The sequence below is a fragment of the Phodopus roborovskii genome, unplaced genomic scaffold, assembly GCF_943737965.1.
Source record: "Phodopus roborovskii unplaced genomic scaffold, PHOROB, whole genome shotgun sequence".
Taxonomy (NCBI): domain Eukaryota; kingdom Metazoa; phylum Chordata; class Mammalia; order Rodentia; family Cricetidae; genus Phodopus; species Phodopus roborovskii.
The window spans coordinates 18196090-18215263 of NW_026126585.1; the positions used below are offsets into that span (position 1 = coordinate 18196090).

General features: G+C 47.7%; 2 protein-coding genes across 2 annotated transcripts in view; one reads left to right on the forward strand and one right to left on the reverse strand.

The window, feature by feature from the left end:
* Positions 1-1100: 1100 nt before the first annotated feature.
* Positions 1101-11676, reverse strand: Timm17a (translocase of inner mitochondrial membrane 17A). Its single transcript, XM_051203948.1, has 6 exons — positions 11558-11676; positions 8680-8779; positions 8356-8419; positions 5469-5597; positions 4462-4572; positions 1101-1563 (listed from the first exon to the last, which is right to left on the reverse strand). Exons 1-6 carry the CDS (start codon positions 11581-11583, stop codon positions 1478-1480), a joined length of 516 nt encoding a protein of 171 aa, XP_051059905.1. The 5' UTR covers positions 11584-11676; the 3' UTR covers positions 1101-1477.
* A 4974-nt stretch (positions 11677-16650) lies between these two features.
* The window catches only part of Lmod1 (leiomodin 1), a 37551-nt gene continuing 35027 nt past the window's right edge, over positions 16651-19174 (forward strand). Inside the window, exon 1 of the mRNA XM_051204055.1 lies at positions 16651-17132. Within this exon, the coding sequence (XP_051060012.1) occupies positions 16872-17132 (261 nt within the window). The 5' untranslated portion in view covers positions 16651-16871. The remainder of the gene's footprint in view (positions 17133-19174) is intronic.

Genomic DNA, 19174 nt, shown 5'->3' on the forward strand with positions numbered 1-19174 from the left:
AGCCAATCAGCATTGGTATCTTGTTAATCACAGTTGATTCTTTGAGACAGGGTTTCTGTGTAATAGCCCTGGCTGTCCTGGAACTTACTTTGTAGACCAGCCTCTGCTTCCCTAATACTGGGATTAAAGGTGTGTGCCACCACCCAGCTAGAAAGTTTAAAGGCAGAGGGGCTGGGGGTGTCGTTCCGTTCTGTGGTTGTATGCTCGATTGGCAGATAAGAGGGCCTGGGTTTAATCCCCAGCATGGGGTGGGGGGTAATAGACGATAAGCATTGCTTGGCAAGGAAGTGGGGAAAAATCCTCTCTCATTGCTCCTGGGAATAGTAAAATGGTGCAGCGCCCTTGTGGAAAACAGTTTCACAGCTCCTCAGAGTTAAAGATAGAACTATCACATGACCTAGCAATCTTAGCCTTAGGTAAATATCCAAGAGGACTCAAAGTAGGGACTCAAATAGATTTTTGCACTCTGGGGTATAATTCACCATAGCCAGAAGTTGGAAACAGCTTTACCATGAACAGCTGAATGAATAAAATCAGTTGGTATATGTATACAAGGAAATACTCAGACACAAAAATTAAAGAATTCCCAGGATGAATGGACCTGCAGACATTATGCTAGGTAAATCAAGACAGGCACCAAATGAGTCTATGATTCTATACATATGAAGGGCCTCAGACAGGCAAATTCAGACTGTGGATTAGCAGGGCTGAGGGGAGAGATGAAGGAAAAAAACTACTATTTAGTGCTGGAGTTTATTTATTATTTATTTTTGGTTTTTCGAGACAGGGTTTCTCTGTATTGTTTTGGAGCCTGTCCTGGAACTAGCTCTTGTAGACCAGGTTGGTCTCGAACTCACAGAGATCCGCCTGCCTCTGCCTCCCGAGTGCTGGGACCAAAGGCGTGCACCACCACTGTCTGGCAACATTTTGTTTTCAAAGCAAAGGATAAACATGTGGACATATCTTTCAGTTCTTTCCTTGGGAAATGACTCACGATGATTGCATCATCCTTCCCACATATAATTCATTTCAAGTAAGACCAGGGGTTGGCATAAACATGCGTTATCTGAAGTATGCTCAGTATGAAAGGCAGAACTCTGTAACTTTAAAAGGAAATGTCAGACCCAGGAACCTTTTATTGTCTGAATAATTGTACACAAAATACCAGACACAGAAGCCCTGAAGGAAACGATGGTGGAGTTTCACTGCTGTTTGCCCTTTGGTCCTTTATCTTCTAAGCACGTGTATATATACGCCTTTAAATGGCATTAGATTTTGATCACAAACGCAATCCAAGTGTGAATAAATAAACTTGGGATCTTTTCTCCCCTCTGAGTCTCTTTTAAATAGAAAAATGTGCTGAATGTCTCTTCACAGCCCACTTGGCCACCGCTGCCCCACCTACGGCTTTACAAAGACTGCAACCTGATCTTCTGAAACCCTAGTGACCCATGACAGGAGTCAGGGAAGAGGCGTCCTACTGATACTGCCGGTAGTCCCCGAAGGGCGAGGACGGTAGCTGGCTTGAAGGCAACTGTGAGTGATCTTCAGCAAACTGAGGGCCTGCAACAGAGAGAGAATAGATCTTTAAAAGAACAGCAGCATCCAATTAAAAAGTAGACCCCTGTAGAAAAGAAATGGATCAACTTAAAAGTCACTGCTACACGACAATTGTAGTTGCACTTTCTTTATAAAGATCTGACGAGCTGCCCAGAAGCTTGTGGAAGCCAGAAAGGCTGCCATGTGTGCCCTGAGAACAGAACCCTGGTCTTTGGCAAAAGCAGTAAGGGGCTCTTAATCACTGAGCCATCTCTCCAGCCCCTCTGCATGTCCTAAAAATTTTTTTAAATGTTTTTGTTTTTCTGGATATGTGTCGGTGTACATGCATGAGGGTACCATGAAAGCCAGAAGAGGGTGCTGGATCCCTTGGAGCTGCAACTTAAGAATGTTGTGAGCCCCGGTGTGAATGTCAAAACTGTGCTGAGTCCTCTGAGAGCAGCAAGCAGTCTTCATCACTGAGCCCCTCTCCAGCCCCTCTTGACACAGTTCAGTATCCACTTAAAATTGTGGTGACAAAATTTACAATGACCTTACTTATGTTCTTGTTGTTGTTATGGCAGCACAAGGGACAAACTCAGGGTCTCTGCAAAGCTATGCAAGTGGTAAAGGGTTCACTAAGCTACAGCCCTTAGTTGTGTTTAAAAGAACTCACTAACCCAACTTGAAATAACAAGTGTGAAAACCACCCCAAAAACCAAATAAATTTAAATAAAACCAATAAAACAAGATCTGAAATGGGAAGATACCCATAGCTTCTTACAACAAAATTTACAGATTTATTTCCAAAAGAAAGCAATGATGAGGACAAAAAGGCTGTTTTATTTTTTATTTAATTTTGAGACTAACTCTCATTTAACTCAGGCTAGCCTCAATTTGCTATGTAGATGTGTTGGCTAGTTTTATGTCAGCTTGAGACAAGCAAGAGTCATCGGAAAGGGGGTGTCCCAGTACAGGCTTCTACTGCTATGATGGGGCAGCACGACCCAAGACACCTGGGGAGGAAAGGGTCTACTGGCTTGTATCCCGTAACTGTCCATCATCTACAGAAGTCATTTTCTCAGCTGAGTCCCCTCCGTGCTAGACAGTTTAATGCTAACTTGACACAGAGTCATTAGAGAGATGGAACCCTCAACTGAAAAGGCCTCCAGATGGCTCAGTGGGTACGAGCACCGGCTGCTCTTCTACAAGTCTGGAGTTGAATTCCCCACAACCACATGGTGGCTCACAACCATCTATAATAAGATATGATGCCTTCTTCTGGCCTGCAGGCATACATGCAGACAGAACACTCATACATTAAAAAATAAGTTTTTTTTTTATTTTCTTAAGTGGGAAAAACATAAGACCCGCTGTAATGCATTTCCTTAATTAACTGCAGCCTCCAGGTCCTGCCCTGAGTTGCTGCCCTGACTCCCTTCAGTGAGGAGAGTGCTGTGGAAGCATGAACTGAATATGCTTTGGCTATGGTGTGCCCATCACAGCAATAGTAACCCTAACTAAGACAGTCACCAAAGAAAGAGGACTCTGAACTTTGTTTTAAATTACTTAATATTATGTGTATGATAGCCAGGTCGTCAGTAACGACCATAACAACTGTCATCTCTTCAGCCCTTAACTTGGTTTTGAGACAGGGTCTCCCCAGTGGCCTGGAACTTGTTAACCATACTGCGAGATCAAAGTGCTGGAATTACATGGGTCATCACGCCTTACTTTTGTTTTTTTTAGCATGAATTCTGGGGACCAACCTCATGGGAGGACAATTAACAGCGTGACTGAGCTATTGCTCCAACCCCAATCCAAGTTTTGGCATCATAGTCCTTATATCTGCACGCTTCCTTCTAATATCCAGGGGATATTTGCATTTATACACTGAACGCTTAGATAAGAAACTCTGAAAGTTAAAGAACAGATAGCCCCTCACACCCACCAAGTGATTAAGCAAATCCACAACCCAACTCCTCACTCTCCAGTAACTTAACTCTAATTGGGTGCCCACCAAACCCCAGTCACTCTCAATCAGTCCCTTTACACTCTTCTTCTATTCCCTTTTCTAGGACAAGTTTCTCGGTAGCTCTGATAGTCCTGGAGCTTAAGACATCTGCCTGCCTCTGCCTCCTGAGCGCTGGGTTTTAAGGCATCTGCCACCATGTGCAGCCTATTTTATAGTCTTGGAAGCAAGTAACACTATTTGGGTAGGATGATCTCACTCTGTTCTACGTCCTTGAGGTCAGGGACTGTGTCCCTCACCCCTCTACAGTCAGCAACTGTAACAGTACTTGCTACATACATACACACACAGCAAGAAGTGGTCACTACCACCATTGCTACATATCTGAGTATCTTTCAAATGACCAGAAACTTCTCAAAATTGGTAAACGAATACTAACAAAGCTTGAGGTCTACAAAGGAAGGCAAACACCAAATGAAGTCACCGGATCTGCTCGGAACTAGAGGAGTTACAGGCATCGGGGATGAACTAAGTGGAACAGGGAACAGAGCCTCTGCAAAGGCAGCAAGTGCACGGACTGCTAAGCCTTCTCTGCAGACTCCACCTAGTGTTTTTAAAGCTAGCCTCTGACATGGGCACACCTTTGGTCCCAGCACTCTGGAGACAGAGGTAGGCGGATCTGTGAGTTCGAGGCCAGCCTGGTCTACAGAGTGAGTGCCAGGACAGCTTCCCAAAGCCAGAGAAACCCTGTCTCGAAAAACAAAACACAAAACAAAAAAACAAAAAAAGCTAGCCTTTGAGCTTATCCTAGGTTCAAATAATACATATAGCATGTTAATACCTAAAGTAAAAATCACAAACTACTCCATTTTACCAAACAATATGCTTTCTTAATGTCAGGAAACCATTCCCACGTGTATGCGCTTAGAGCAATAAAGAGAAAAAGGACTTACCATTGGGGAACTGTGCAGAGGCAAACCTTGTCAACAAGATACCAGCTCCTTCAATTAAAGCTAGGAGAATGCCTCCCATTGCAGCCGACCCAACCATGGCTACCGGTCCATCTGAAGACATTAATAACAAAGATTACTATAAAGGAATGGGTCATCCAGATAGTTACATGTTTCTCTGATTCTCCAACTCTTCCACTGTCTAAGACCGTCAGCCCCAGGCCAGTGTACTTTTTAAACAGAGCTGTGATGGTTTGAACGAGACGGCCCGCCCCCATAGGCTCATGTTTGAATAGTTGGTCCCCAGACGGCGGGACCCTTTGGAAAGGATGGGGGGGGGGGGGAGTGGGGTGGTCATGGCGGTGGTGTGCCACACATCTATATATAACCCCAGCATTTGAGGAGCAGGAGCAAGAAGGTATTCAAGGCCAGTCTGAGTTAAGGAGGAGTTCGAGGCCATTCTGGATTACACAAGACCCTGTCAGCAAACAGGGCGCAAGCAGGGCCGTGGTGAGATGCAATTGTAGGCAAAGGCACTGAATTCCACTCCCGGAACCCAAGTGGTGGAAGGAGAGAAGAAACTCCTGAAAATTGTCCTTGACCTCATTTCGCACACATTATCCCACACAGGGATAAATACTGTAGTAATAATAAATTGAAAAAGCCCAGTCCTTTTTCACTCTATACCAAATCAGGCAATTCTCAGTTTCATACATTACAGATTTCACTAACAAAACTTTTTTGAGACATGGTTTCTCTGTGTAGCCCCTGCTGTCCTGGAACTAGCTTCTGTAGATCAGGCTGTCCTCAAATTCACAGAGATCTGCCTGCCTCTGTCTCCTGAGTGCTGGGATTAAGGACAGATGAAGTCGCTCCAAACACTTGACTCCCACTAGTATGTCCAAACGATGGTTTACTTAACAGGCTGAGGATACAGTTCGGTGAAAGGCACCTGCTCACCATGTCCAAGGCCCCAGGTCCAACCCTCAGAGCTACAGAAACTCACTCACTTCTTGCTGCCAGGATGGCTCCTGTTAAGGCACCACTAGTGATGGAGTTCCAGGGGTCTTCTTTGCCCCTTATCTGAACCATACTACAATCGATCGTGGAAAACAGTCCTCCCCAAACTGCAAAGCTACCTGTTTTATAAAACAAAACAATCAAAAAGCAACTAGTTTAGATTTCTTTTTGCCTTATTGTTATATTATTATTACTATCAGTCAAGTAAGTTTGCTTTGAAGTCCTGGTATCTATGAGAGAAGAGAAAGCGTTCCCCTCCCAGAGAGTCCATGCCCACTACCCCAGTGTGCCTCCCTTCCTACTAAGGCCTGGGCTTCAAGCATACATTAAAGAGCCCTGGGGCTGGAGACGACTTGGTGGAAGAACGGCTTGCTGCTCTCGCACAGTACTTGAGTTCAGGTCCCACCACCTACATCAGTGACCTGTAACCCCAGCTCCAGGGATCACTTTTCTAGCCTCCATGAGACCTACACACATGTGGCAGACACACAGAAATGCATGCACAAAAACGGCGTAAAGATGAATCTTAAGAAAGGAAAATGTATTTAAGATCTCCAACCCTTCTGAAAGGGGTAGGGTGAGGTAAGGAGGGGAAAGAATAAAATCCAGGGGCTGGGTTATTAGTGGTGGAGCTCTTACCCTGCATGTACAAAGGCCTGGCTTCCATCCCAGCACCATAAATAAAACAAGCTACACGACACAAAAGACAAGCCTAAAAGCAGCAGCAAATGTCTAAAATCATGTCAGTTGCTCTTTTAACAGCACACCTTTGTTTAAACAACAATATCTCAGGGCCTCAAAGGCACCTTCTTTTCGTAACTGAGTTCTCTCGTCTTTCTTCATCAAGTATCACGGAGCATCTACTCTGACCATCACTAATCAGAACACACACAGGGAAAGTCAACTACTCTGGGCCAACTTACAGCACAAGTTGAAGAGGCAAATAAACAACCTAGCCGGAGTCAGGGAATGCCAGTGTTAGACACAGGAGGCTTACTCCCTTTTTATTTACCCTCTATACCCTCCGAATCAGTGGTCAGGACCCTTCAGTGAAAATGAAGTAGCAATGAAAATAATCTTATGGCTGGGGGTGGGGTGGGCACCACAAGGCAAGGCACCGTATTAAAGGGTGTGGGGACAAACAGGATGCTAGCAAGAACAACCACGGGGCTTCAACAGATGTCTGAACCATGTCACTCCACAGGCTCTCTCCAGTTCCCACATGTTCAGGGGCAGCTGAGTACAGCAGGAGCCCCTCATTTTTGGTCCAATATTAGGGATCTCATACTTAGGGCACGATGACCTGCCTGCCCACAGGGTAGAAAGAGAGCAGACTCTTACAAGTTATTCTGTGAACCATGTGTGAGTGCACACATACACCAACCAAGTAAGTAAATATGTAATGAAACAAAGAAATACATATACACCACTTCAAGCCTGGAAGCCAGAGGCCAGAAGCAGGTCTTACATCCCCTGGAAATACAGATGGGCGTACAGATACCTTGTAAGTGCTAGAATCAAGTCCTCTATTGAGTCTTTACCATGACTTATGAGAAATGTCAACTCTGAAAAATGGTGTACCTTTGTATGTGAATATAATTTCCACGCTGTTTTTTTTTTGTCGTCTTTCTTCCAGCTGCTGAGTAACCAAGTTTTATAAGTGCCGTGCTTGTATAATCTTCTTCTAATATTTTGCACTGGTTTCTGCACAATTCTTTTTTAAATTTATTTTTATTTTATGTGCATCGGTGTTTTGTCATGGCTGGAACTGAAATTACAGACAGCTGTGAGCTGCCATGTGGGCGCTGGGAATTAAACCCAGAACCTCTGAAAGATCAGTCAGTGCTCTTAACCGCTGAGCCATCTCTCCAGCCCATCTGCACAATTCTTAATGTTAACCCTGGAGAACCTAATGGGTTTAGTTAGTCTCTCTGACCCTTTACATCACATTCTCTTCAGCATTATGCTATCACAGAAAATACCATTTCTGCTTCTCCAAATCTGATCTTTGAACACAGTCCTTCTGGAAAAGGAAAGCTGTGCTGGTTAGTCTTGTGTCAAGTTGACACAAGCTAGAGTTATCTGAAAGGAGGAATCTCAATTGAGAAAGAGGTCCCCCTAAGACTTAGATGTGATGCTGCATTTTCTGCCTTAGTGATTGATGTGGAGGGCCTGGCCCACTGTGGTGGGGCCATCCCTGGGTCCTATAGGAAAGCAGGCTGAGTCAGCCATAGGAAGCAAGCCTGTAAGCAGTAACCCTCACAGCCTCTGCATCAGCTCCCGCCTCCAGGTTCCTACCCTGTGTGAATGTTCTGGTTTTCTTCAATGACAGTGGCATTGAAGTGCTTTCTCGACACGGTCTTTTGCTGCAGCAACACAAATCCTAATTTAGCAAGGTGGTGGTGGTGCACACCTTTGATCCCTGAACTCAGGTGCAAGAGGCAGGTGGATCTCTGTGAGTTTAAGGCCAGCCTAGTTTACAGAACAAGTTCCAGGACAGCCAGAGATAGAGAGAAACCCTGTCTCAAAACAAACAAACAAAATAAACCTTAACTAAGACAAGTTAGCACAAAACATGAATGACAGAAACAAGACTTGTCAAACATAATAATCCAACTAATTTAACTTTCCAAATGAAACATCAATCAAAAAGAACTTACAGGGATACTAGACAAGCAGTGTAAATGAAAATCACTAATAAAAAGAATAATAATTTACTGGCTGAACTGTAATCTTAGCACAGAGGACAAGTGGGCAGAAGATCTTGAGTTTGAGTTCAGAATGGGGACGGAAGAAAGGGAAGGAAACAGGAAGGGCAGATGGACAGGTAGGCAGACAGGGAAGCAGAAAAGTCCATATAAGTGGAAGCATTCTTACCTCCCAATTGTGGAGCTCTGGTTTTAATAGCTGTCAAACTGCCTCTGAGCCTGTGGTTAAATCCCTGTAGCAAAGACAAAGGGAAGTGGTCTAGAATGTAATATATTAGGGACTGGAGAAATGGCTCAGTGGTTGGGAGCACTTGCTGATCTTCCAGAGAACCCAGGTTCAATTCCCAGCACCTACATGATAACCAAAACAGTCTATAACAACAGTTCCAGAAGATCCAATGCCTTCTTCTGGCCTCTGTGGGCACCAGGCATGCACATGGTTCGCAGACATGCATATCTAGTGAAGATAAAATGAAACCAACTGTCTACTCACCACTGGAGAATTTCGAAACCCTTTGAAGGCCTGAAAGATACCGCCACCTATTGTACCCATGGTAAAGGCACCACCACAGTCGTCCACAATCCGCCAGGGGCTAAAAAACGGAAGGGGAGAGAGAACAGGACCTTATGTCTCATCCATAAACCATAAAACTTTCTTTGCTTAATAAATGAAGGAATGCAAAAGGTTCCAGTGTGGAGTTGACTATGACCAATAAACTTTTAGATTGTAAAATAGGGGCAAAGATACTAAACACGTTCATAGCTACTCAGTCTCAAGTCCTCAAAGGCAGAAGGGTTTAACAATCCCATCTTTTTCTTTAAGAGAATGGTGGTGGGTGTGGTCTGCCTGGTTAAATTGCCTGGCCTCGAGTTGGTGCCTCATCATCCCTAGTGTTGGCACTACAGGTCTGTAACATCACAACCAGGGTTTCGTTCACCCACAATAACTTGTCACAAGTCTGTCCCAAGCTAGGCATTATAAGAAGTAAAGTAGAAAGGAAATTATATTGTAATCAACATTGATTCGGTTTCTAGAAATCAGGGTTTGCTCCCACCAGCATGAAGTATTGGGGTTTTGCTTTTTGAGACAGGGTTTCTCTGTTATTAGTCCTGACTGTCCTGGGTGACCTTGAACTCACTGAGATCCACCTGCCTCTCTCTGCCCTCTGCCTCCCCAGTGCTGGATTAAAGGTGTGTGCAACCATCACCTGGCAGCATTGTTTCAAAGCAGGGACCCAATGAAGATTCACTAGCTGCAGACGCTTTTTTTGTTTTGGTTTTTCAAGACAGAATTTCTCTGTGTTGCTTTGGAGTCTGTCCTGGAACTAGCTCTTGTAGCCTAGTCTAGTCCCGAACTCACAGAGATCTGCCTGCCTCTGCCTCCCGAGTGCTGGGACTAAAGGCGTGTGCCACCACTGCCCAGCTGCAGACACTTTTAAAAGTGTTAAGTCTTTTCAGGATAACTAAGTTCAAAACAGCATTTTAAACTTTAGAGCACACTAGACTAATACCTAATAATTAGAAGTTACATTTTCAAACACCAACATTGAAATGTTGCCCCCCTAACTCACACAACACTTAAATATGAGTAATTGGATCAGGAGATCAAAACTACTACTCCAGGAATCAGGCTAATAAAAGTCTGTATAGAACCCAGGACCTGACACACAACATCTCCAGCCTTGTTAAGTCAACTGTATTACTATAAAGATTTATGTAAGTTCCTCTTTGGTATATCACACAAGCGTATTCATACACAGCATGAGAGGGAGTATGCACGCATGCGTGTGCGCTATTTCAGCCAACTCTCAGAGTTGTAACTCTCCCACCACAGTCTTCCTAATAAAAAGCTGTTACTTCACCTCTGACACACATCATCCATCGCCTTTCAAATCTAAATGAAGTCCGTGAAAAAACATTTCTATAGTGTTCACATGCTCCTTGGGCAAGCACAGAGAGGCTTATAAACAATTTCACAACCAAACCTAAAGTCAAAAAAATTTCTTAGTACATCTGCCAGCCTCAAGAGATAAGCATGGATCTGGGACTGGTGGCACACAAGAGGCAGAGGCCAGCCTAGGTTACACTACAAACCCGCATCTTAGCCCCCAGCCTAAGGCCCCTCCCTACAAAACGACACGCACTACAGTGAGCTAGCCCACATTTCTTAACTTACCATTACTGCCTGCAAAAATCTGAATAATGACTCCTTTTCCTTTAAAGTTCATAATCTTTTAACTTGACACAAAGTTATCTCCTATGAATTTTACAACGAACAAAGGCTCACAAGAAATTAAGCAGCTTGCCCCAAAACAAACAAGAAACTAGTACGGCCAACTAAAAGCACAAACTTTGGTACTCTAACTCTTTCCGCTGGGTTTATGTGGTCCAAAGGGTTCTGAGAGCACAAGCGGTAAGAGAAGTATTAAGACACCGTTTTAACCCTCGCTAGAGTGTGAAGACACAGGCTGAAGGATATCTTTGGGGGGGGGGGTGGCACAGAGACTGCCACCGAATGACCATCAACTCCTGGGCAGGCACACAACCCCAGGATACCGATCCTTTCTCATTACAAATAGAAAACGAAAGGAAACCAGATAAACCTAAGTACCGAGGTCCCATTAAGTGCTCGTGGCCCGAGGCTTTGGCTGACAGCGTGAGACTTAACAGCCTTCCCACCAATTCCCAGCTACTTGGCTGTGTCTGCCTGGCTGACTCACTCATGTTCGGTGGTAGAGCCGAGCACGGAGCCCTCACTTAACCAACGCTCACTGAATGAACGCGCTTCTTCCGCCCATGGCTTTCCTGAGGACGCATGCAGCTCGCCTCGTCCTATTTCCCACACAGTCATTTACGGCTCCAGGAGTCGCACGCAGCAAATGACGCTGCAGCCTCCAAGGAGCTGACCCGGACCCCGTGGCCTCGGGGGTGAAGTCTACGGGTCTACTGCCTCGACGTGACCTCCGCGGGCCGGGGCCTTCTGACCGTGCGAATGCGGCCCCGGCCACGTCCGCCACCCCCGAGACCTGCACGCCGAGCAGCGCCGAGGCCTGGGGACGCGTCCAAGGTCACCGTGCGGGCAGCGGGGTCCCCACGTCCCCCGCACCGGGCGGACCGCGCCTGCCTCGGGGAGGAGGCTCGGAGGCCGCACGGAGCCCGGCACCCGGACCCCTCGCTGGGCGCCACAAGGCCACGGGGGTCCGGGCCGCGCAGCGCGGGCACGCAGCTCTGGCCCGCGCCACCCACGGCTGCCGGGCGGGCTCTGGGCGCCGGGCCGCGAGGGGCCCCGCTGGCGCCTCGGACTGCGGCCGGGAGGCCGGGCGGCCGGGCGCGGGGGCTGAGGGGCAGCAAGGGCGGGCGCGCCAGCTCACCACGGCTCTCTCGCGTACTCCTCCATCTTGGTTCCAGCCGGAGCGAGAGTGCCGGGCACGCGGGACTTCCGGAAAGCGATCGCCGGGGCGGAAGTGATCCCGGGAGAGGGCGGCGCCGTCCCTGGGTTGCCGGGCGGGGATTGGCTGGACGTTTCCCGCGGCAGCCAATAGTAGTTGAGACTCCGTGGAGACGTCGGCTCCGGGGAGGTTGCGAGGATGCCGGGTACTGAGCATCCCGACTTCGTAGATACTGTTTGTTTGTTTGTTTATTTGTTTGTTTGTGTGTTTGTTTGTTTGTTTGTTTGAGGCAGGGTTCCTCTGTGTAGCCCTGGATGTTCAAGAATAATCTATGTAGACCAGACCGGCCTTGAACTCACAAAGAGCCGCCCGCCTCTTAGGGTGTGATGAAAGGCGTGCGTCACCACCGCCCGCCGGCTATTTTTTTGTTTGTTTGTTTGTTTTTTGTTTAAACTATTTTTGCTGCTAACTATTATTGATAATGCTGCTTGATTTGCCGTGAACGGTGAATTTTTAGCAAATATACGTAGCTCTTGTGGAGCAGAGATTTATAGTCGGAGTACCCGGAATGTGTATGTGTGTGGGGGAGCGAGTGGACGCCGACGGAAGTCAGTTCTGGCTTCCCACACTGTGTGTCCTCAGGATCGAGCTGAAGCTGTCACGGTTGACAGCAAACACTTGACCCACTGAGCCATCGCTTTCTTTTTCTTTCCGAGACAGGTTTTCCCTGTGGCTTTGGAGCCTGTCCTGGAACTCGCTCTGTAGACCAGGCTGACCTCGAACTCACAGAGATCCGCCTGCCTCTGCCTCCCGAGTGCTGGGATTAAAGGCGTGCACCACCAACGCCTGGCTTTCTGTCAACAGCTCCTTTTGCCTCTTTTTCCTTACAGTGGAATTTTTGGGTTTTTTGTTTTTTGTTTTTGTGTGAGTGTGTGTGTGTGTGTGTGTGTGTGTGTGTGTTTGAGACAGGGTTTCTCAGTGTACGAGTCCTTGGCCGTCCTAGCACTCACTCTGTAGACCAGGCTAGACTCAAACTCAGAGCTCTGCCTGTGTTGGTCTCCCAAGTGCTGGCATGTGACACCTCCCAGCTGAGAAGAAAAATGTTATAATTATCTTTGTATCTCTCTTTACACACTACCTGATAAGGTACTGTCTGTCTCTGTGTGTGTATGTGTAGGTAGTACCTACATAAATTACTCCCAAAGGTCCTGAGTTCAATTCCCAGCACCCACATAGTAGCTCACAACCATCTATAATGAGATCTGCTGCCCTCTTCTGGCCTGCAGGCAGACATGTAAACACAGAACACTGTATACATGATAAATAAATAAACCTTGAAAATAAGTAAATAAATAACTGAATGAATGAATGAGTGAGTGTTGGGGATCTCCAGCTCAGGGGAGCTCCATTCCAAACCTTGCCCTCAGTGCACAGGCAGCACCTCCAGGGACTGCCCAGAAAAGCCAGTCAAGGGTCAGCTCCTACCCCAGGACTGCCCAAGACCATGCCTACAGGGTATGTAAGACCTGGCTCCAGACCCACCACGTGAGTTTCTCTCCTGCCTTTCTGAGAGTCTGTTTATTAAACCTGGGCTTATTAATCCAGCTTGATTGACTTATTGCATTGGTGGAGGATACCCAACAACCAGGGAATATGTACGTGTTTATTACGAGTAGCTACAGCTAAGGGAAAGAACAAAAGAGGAAAGTGGTAGGCTAGAGAAGGAAGAGCCCAGAGAAAGGATAAGTATAGTAACACTGGCTTGGTGTGTATTCACGTTGGAGTTCCAGCTTCTCAAGAGGCTGAGGTAGAAGGATCACAAACTCAGGGCTTGCCCGGACCATGGAATGAGTGAAGGCCTGTCTGGGCAACTTAATGAGATCAATTTCAAAATAAAGAGTAAAAAGATGGCTTGAGTCACGGCTCAGTGGTAAAGAGCTTGTGCTGTTCTTGTAAAGGACCTGAGTTAAGTTCCCAGCTGACTCTGGGTGACTCATGGCTATAACGTTAGATCCAGTGGATCCAACAGCTCTGACCACTGTGGGCCCTGTACTCAAAAAAAAAAAAAAAAGGTAGTTAGCGAGGGTAGCATTCTCCTTTAATCCCGGCATCTCAGGAGGCAGAGGCAGGAGTATCTCTGAGTTCAAGGCCAACCTGGTCTACACAGTCAGTTCCAAGACTATAGAATGAGGTCATGTCTGAAAAACAAACAAGCAAACAAGAAAATCCCCACCACCACCACCACCACACACACATTCTTAAAAACATGCTGGGAGTATATCTCAGTGATAGAAAGCTTACCTAGTAGATGCAAAGTCCCGAGTTGGAGATAGATTCTAGTCCCACCATTACAAAGAAAGAACTCCAACACAGAGCTGGAGTGATGGCTCACAGGTCAACAGGGCTGGCTGTCCTACGGGGGACCCAGGTTCAGTTCCCAGAAACCATAAGGTGCCTCACAACTCTTAACTCCAGTTCTAAGGACCAGGCCCAAGTGTGGTGCACATACATAATACAGGCAAAATATACGTATACGTAAAATAGAAATAAAATTTCAAAAAGAAGGCAAATGCAAGAAGCTACAATAACTCCCAGTGAATACTCTGCTTACCATGCATGTTTCGGATTTTCTCATATCTTACAATTTCAGGTTCACCGGGCTTTGCCTTGTGATAGAATTTTCAAAGACTCCATTAAATGATACAACATCTTAAGCTTTTAAAATTGGACTTATTTTTTATGGTAGAGGCACACACAGAGGCAGAGGTCAGAGGAGAGTCACTGCCACTGCCATGAATTTTATCATACCCCCCCCCACCATGCAGGGTTAGCATCCCCCCCCCCACCACCACCACGCTGGGTTAGCATCCTCCGGAACTGCGTCCAAATGAACCTTTTCTCCCACGAGCTGCTCCTGCCAGGTCTTGTGTCACAGTGACAGATGGGTAACCAATTCAAGGCAGGGCTGCTGCTGCTGCTCTTATTTTACAGCTAGAGAAGCCTCATCCCAAGGAGGCAGACATTTGCTCAAGTCATGTGGTCGGTAGATGACAATCACAGGACCTAATGCAAATCTGTCAGCCTAAACAGCATAAATTCTTGATTAACTGTATTGTTATGTGCCTCTTCCATTGTATTCCCCGTTCTCTGTGTAGCCCTGGCTGTCCTGGAACTCACTGGATAGACCCGGCTGGCCTTGAACTCAGAGATCTGCCTGCCTCTGCCTCCCGCATACCATACTGGGATTAAAGGCGTGTGCCACCATGCCCCAATATTTTGAGGAATTTTGAAAACTCTTAGTTATCTAATGGCTTCTTTGGAATCATTTGTATAATGACGGTCATGTTATTTCAGCTTTTGCATCACGTGAGACTTGAAGGGAGAGGATTGATCTTGGCTCCTACAGTTCTTGGCAGGAGAGCAAGTGGCAGTGGCAGGGCCCTACTCACTTCATGGCAGCCAGGCACCTGGAACCAGGTGGAACTTTTTACCTTTAACCCTTGGTGACCCACTCCCGCGTAGAGCTACCAGCCAGGGACCAAGCCTGGACTACTTGTGTTCTGCGGGACAGTTCGCACACCATGGCAGTACTGGTACTGACTGTGGGCTCCACACTGGCAGGTTCACACTGGTTGGCATCTTAATTACATCACCTGCTCTCACAGCAGAGCCTGGCAAGGGCTATTCACTGGTGGACGTGTGACTGCACTATGGCCCCCAGGGTTCTCTCGGCCCCTCCCCCACTCTCCCTTTGTGATCTGCCTGCCTCGTTTCTACCAATCCCACCAGCCCCTCCCTTAGCCTTAAAACTAAAGCCGAACTAGCCGGCATGAAAGGCCATGGCTGTTTTAGTTCTAGGTAATCCTAGGACAGAGCAAATGCTGATCAAGTGACTGCCTCTCTCTGGCTTAGGATGGAGAGGCGCCAGGAAAGATCGAAGCATCTACCCCGATGGGTTACACCAGGGCTTCTAAAAGGGATTTTGTGGCAGGAAGGAGGGGGGCAGGAGATTGAATGTCTCTGCGACTTGGGCAGCATGATGGATGGGCAGTAGAAAGCCCTTCTATGAAACAAGCCAGACCTGTTGCAATAGTATCTCCCAGTGGCCCAGAATTGCATTTCCCTTAAGACATGCTAAATTATGCTCTGGATTTATATGTGGGTGGTGCCTGCCATCTCCTCCTCACTGTTCACCGGGAAGGTTGTCTACAGATGTCCCCGCAGAAGAGGGCACTAAGGAAGGTTAGAGTGCTCTCCCTGAGAGCCTTGGGGCCTCGGAAACTGATAGTCCTCTAAGAGTCTCCTCTTTCTTCCCCAAAGAGCCTTCATATTTTCAGTCTGTTCCCAGATGGTGGTGGCACACACACGCCTTTAACCCCAGCATTCCGGAGTCTGAGGCAGGCAGGTCTCTGTGAGTTTGAGGCCAGCCTGAACTACAGATGACACAGAGAAACCCGGTCTTGAAAAACCAAAACAAACAAAAATACCCCCCCCCATACACACACCAAAACATTTTCAGTTTGTATACACAGTGAGGACATCACCCCACACCATGTCTTCCATCCTCCTGTTCTCTTGAGAAGTGACCCAAGGGCGGCAGGGCGATTGATGCTCAGCTTCCAGGCTCTCCTCGGCAGACAATGGTGTCGGTGGCTTGGTTACGAGAACTGCCCCTTCATCTTGCATTAGTATCTTTTCTGGGATTGTAAATGCCTGGGAGTTCCCCCCAAACCATTACCAAATACAGCCGAGAGGTGACTGTGGCCACCCAGCGATAGACAAGAGAAATCCACTCTTGAACAAGGCTTGCTTCAGGCTGGCCAGTTAATGAACCTCGCGGCTGGGTCCCTGCTTTCCCGGGCTCCAGTGGCTCTGCCAGCCTTTGCATTTTTCTATCTTTTCCTCATTGCGTGGCCCCTTGTCTTTAAAAGGCTAAACTGCTCTGTACTAAATTTGGTCACGCAGCGCTCCAAGATTCCCTGGAATGTCCTCAAGTTTCAAACAGCTCTGACAGCGAGGCAGGCCCGCCCCCTGCCTTGGGGATTGGCTTCTCCTCTCTGGCTGGGCAGCTGACAGGTTTTATTGGTTGCTGGTTAGACCAAGCAGGGTCCACTAGCCTTGGGCTGCTGGGAGGCTGCTGTGTCCCCCGAGCACCTGCGGCACAGCGGGCCCCACCTAGCTGGGTCTCCACACCCGAACCCACTCAGCTCTTGCCAGACCGGAGCCCCGTCTCCCTTGCCCGCGTACCACCAGCACGCCCACAGACTTGGCAAGAGCAGCTGCCCACTTTGCCAAGATGTCCAAAGTAGCCAAGTATCGGCGGCAGGTGAGCGAAGACCCTGACATCGACAGCCTGCTGTCCACCCTCTCCCCTGAGGAGATGGAAGAGTTGGAGAAGGAATTGGACGTGGTGGACCCCGATGGGAGCATTCCCGTGGGGCTGCGGCAGAGGAATCAAACGGACAGACCGCCCTCTGGCACGTTCAACCGCGAAGCCATGCTCAACTTCTGTGAAAAGGAGACCAAGAAACTCATCCAGAGGGAGATGTCCATGGATGTGAGTGACATAGCCCGGAGGGAAATAGAGTGGGTCGGGAGGCCCCGGGCGCCTAACTCCATGACTAGAACCCTTCTCTCCTTAGAAGAGTAACTTCTTACTGGCAGGGGACCTAATGCTTCGGAATAGCGTATTGTGCATTAAACTGGCAGTGTAAACCCCTGCCCTCAATTTGCTTTGTATGCAGAAGTTGGCTATGTGGGAAAGATGACATCTCAAGAGTCAGTTAGGGAAAAGGAGCTGGGAGGTGTCCTTAAAGAACAGGCCTTGTTGAGCCGATGCCATCCCGGTCTCTGGGCACGGTGCTGCCTTCACCTTTGCCCTGTGCTGGTGAGGAGGGAGGAAGGCTACACTGATGTTTGTAGTCTCCAACCACTCAAGAAGAGAAAGCCAAGCTGATCATAATGTCCTGGGGGGACATGGTCCAACTCCTGAGAGCAGGGGTTGGGAAATCAGGGAGACACTGTGGAAGAGTGGGGACATCGCTCCTGGGCCTGCCATCCCCTGGGCCCGTGTTCAAGGCTTTACCAGGAAATGAGGCGTGTGTGGGAAGCCAGGGGACTCAGGAATTCTTACCCTGTGGGGAAGGTGGCTATTTCTTTTACAGCTTTCATAATAAGGGATACATGTTAAACTAGGTATGGGGGAAATGGCAGGCCCTCCTTCAAGGGGGATGGTGACCCAGGGCAGGAAGCAGAGAATAGAAACTCAGACACGGTATTGACACTTTTGTGACCCCCTAATCCCCCCCCAACCCTAAGACTCACTCCAGAGTTTGGCTGCATTCTCTTCTCTTCCAATCCCTGGGCTCTGGGCCCAGTGGTTGCCTTGTCTCCAGAGGCTTCTGGAGGATGAGGTTTTCAGCCCTGGGAAACAAACCCAGGGCCTCTCACATGCCATGTAAGTAAGCCACCTTTGCACAGTCCGCCCACGCCTAGAACTAAAGCCTTTATTTAATTATAAAGCAAGATGCTTAGGTCAAAGAACATCAGAGGAACGGTTGTGTTCCTGGACTTTTCTATTCTACAACATTTCTGCTCTTAGTAAATACTGTGCCCCACCCCCCTCTCCTGTCCCCCAGTTCCCTGGCTCTGCCCAGGAATATACTTACTCCTTCAGATGGAGCCAGGTCAAGCAACAGAGGATGAGAGAGTGTGCATCTTTGGAGTTGATGCTGCTCTTAGGGCCATTTTCCCTTATGGAGATAGTCTGTCACAACCCACTCTTCGCTCTTCATGCAGGTAAAGGACATATGTTAGCATAACGGCCAGCTGGAGTTTGGAATGTATATTGATTGAGTAGTGGCCAGAAGTCTCTAAATCTGGGGGGAGGGGACATGTGAATCCTAACATGTAGTCTCTTTAGCATCATTACCAAAAGAATGGCTGTGAAGTCAAGGCCTAGCTAGCATTTAAGTCCCGGAAAAACCCTGTGTGAGAACCAGCGACTCTTACTGTCCTGGCTGTATAACTCCTCCCAGGTTACCTAGATCTTGAAAACAGTCCCCCCCCCCAGGGGCTGTTAAGTAGACTAAGAGGGTGGAAAGTGCTTGGCACAGAACCTGGCACACAAGTGCTCGATAAACATCAGCGATGGAATTATTAATTCATTTTAGTAAAGGAACTCAGATATCGGTGAAATCAGTCCTAAGCAAATCTCTGCCCTTGCGCAGCCCTGGCCACCCCTCAGTCTAGGAACTTGTCCAATTAGTGGCCAGAGCTAGCAAGCAAAGCACGGATGCTCAGGTGTAGCTGGAAAATGTGAGTTCCACTCCAGGCTGGGGAACTAGCTCCAGCTCTTGTTGCCTGAGCCTTCATTCTTCCTGAATACATGCAGGTGATGATAAGCCATCGAGTTGATGGTGAGCCAACCAATTAACTGGACCCTCGGAGCAAGATGGGCTGCTTTTTCGAGACGGGGTTTCTCTGCATAGTCCTGGCCATCATAGAATTCACTCGGTAGACCAGGCTTGCCTCCAACTCAGAGATCTGCCTGACTTTGAAGTTTATACTTCCTTCCTTTTTCCTGTTACATTAGGATAT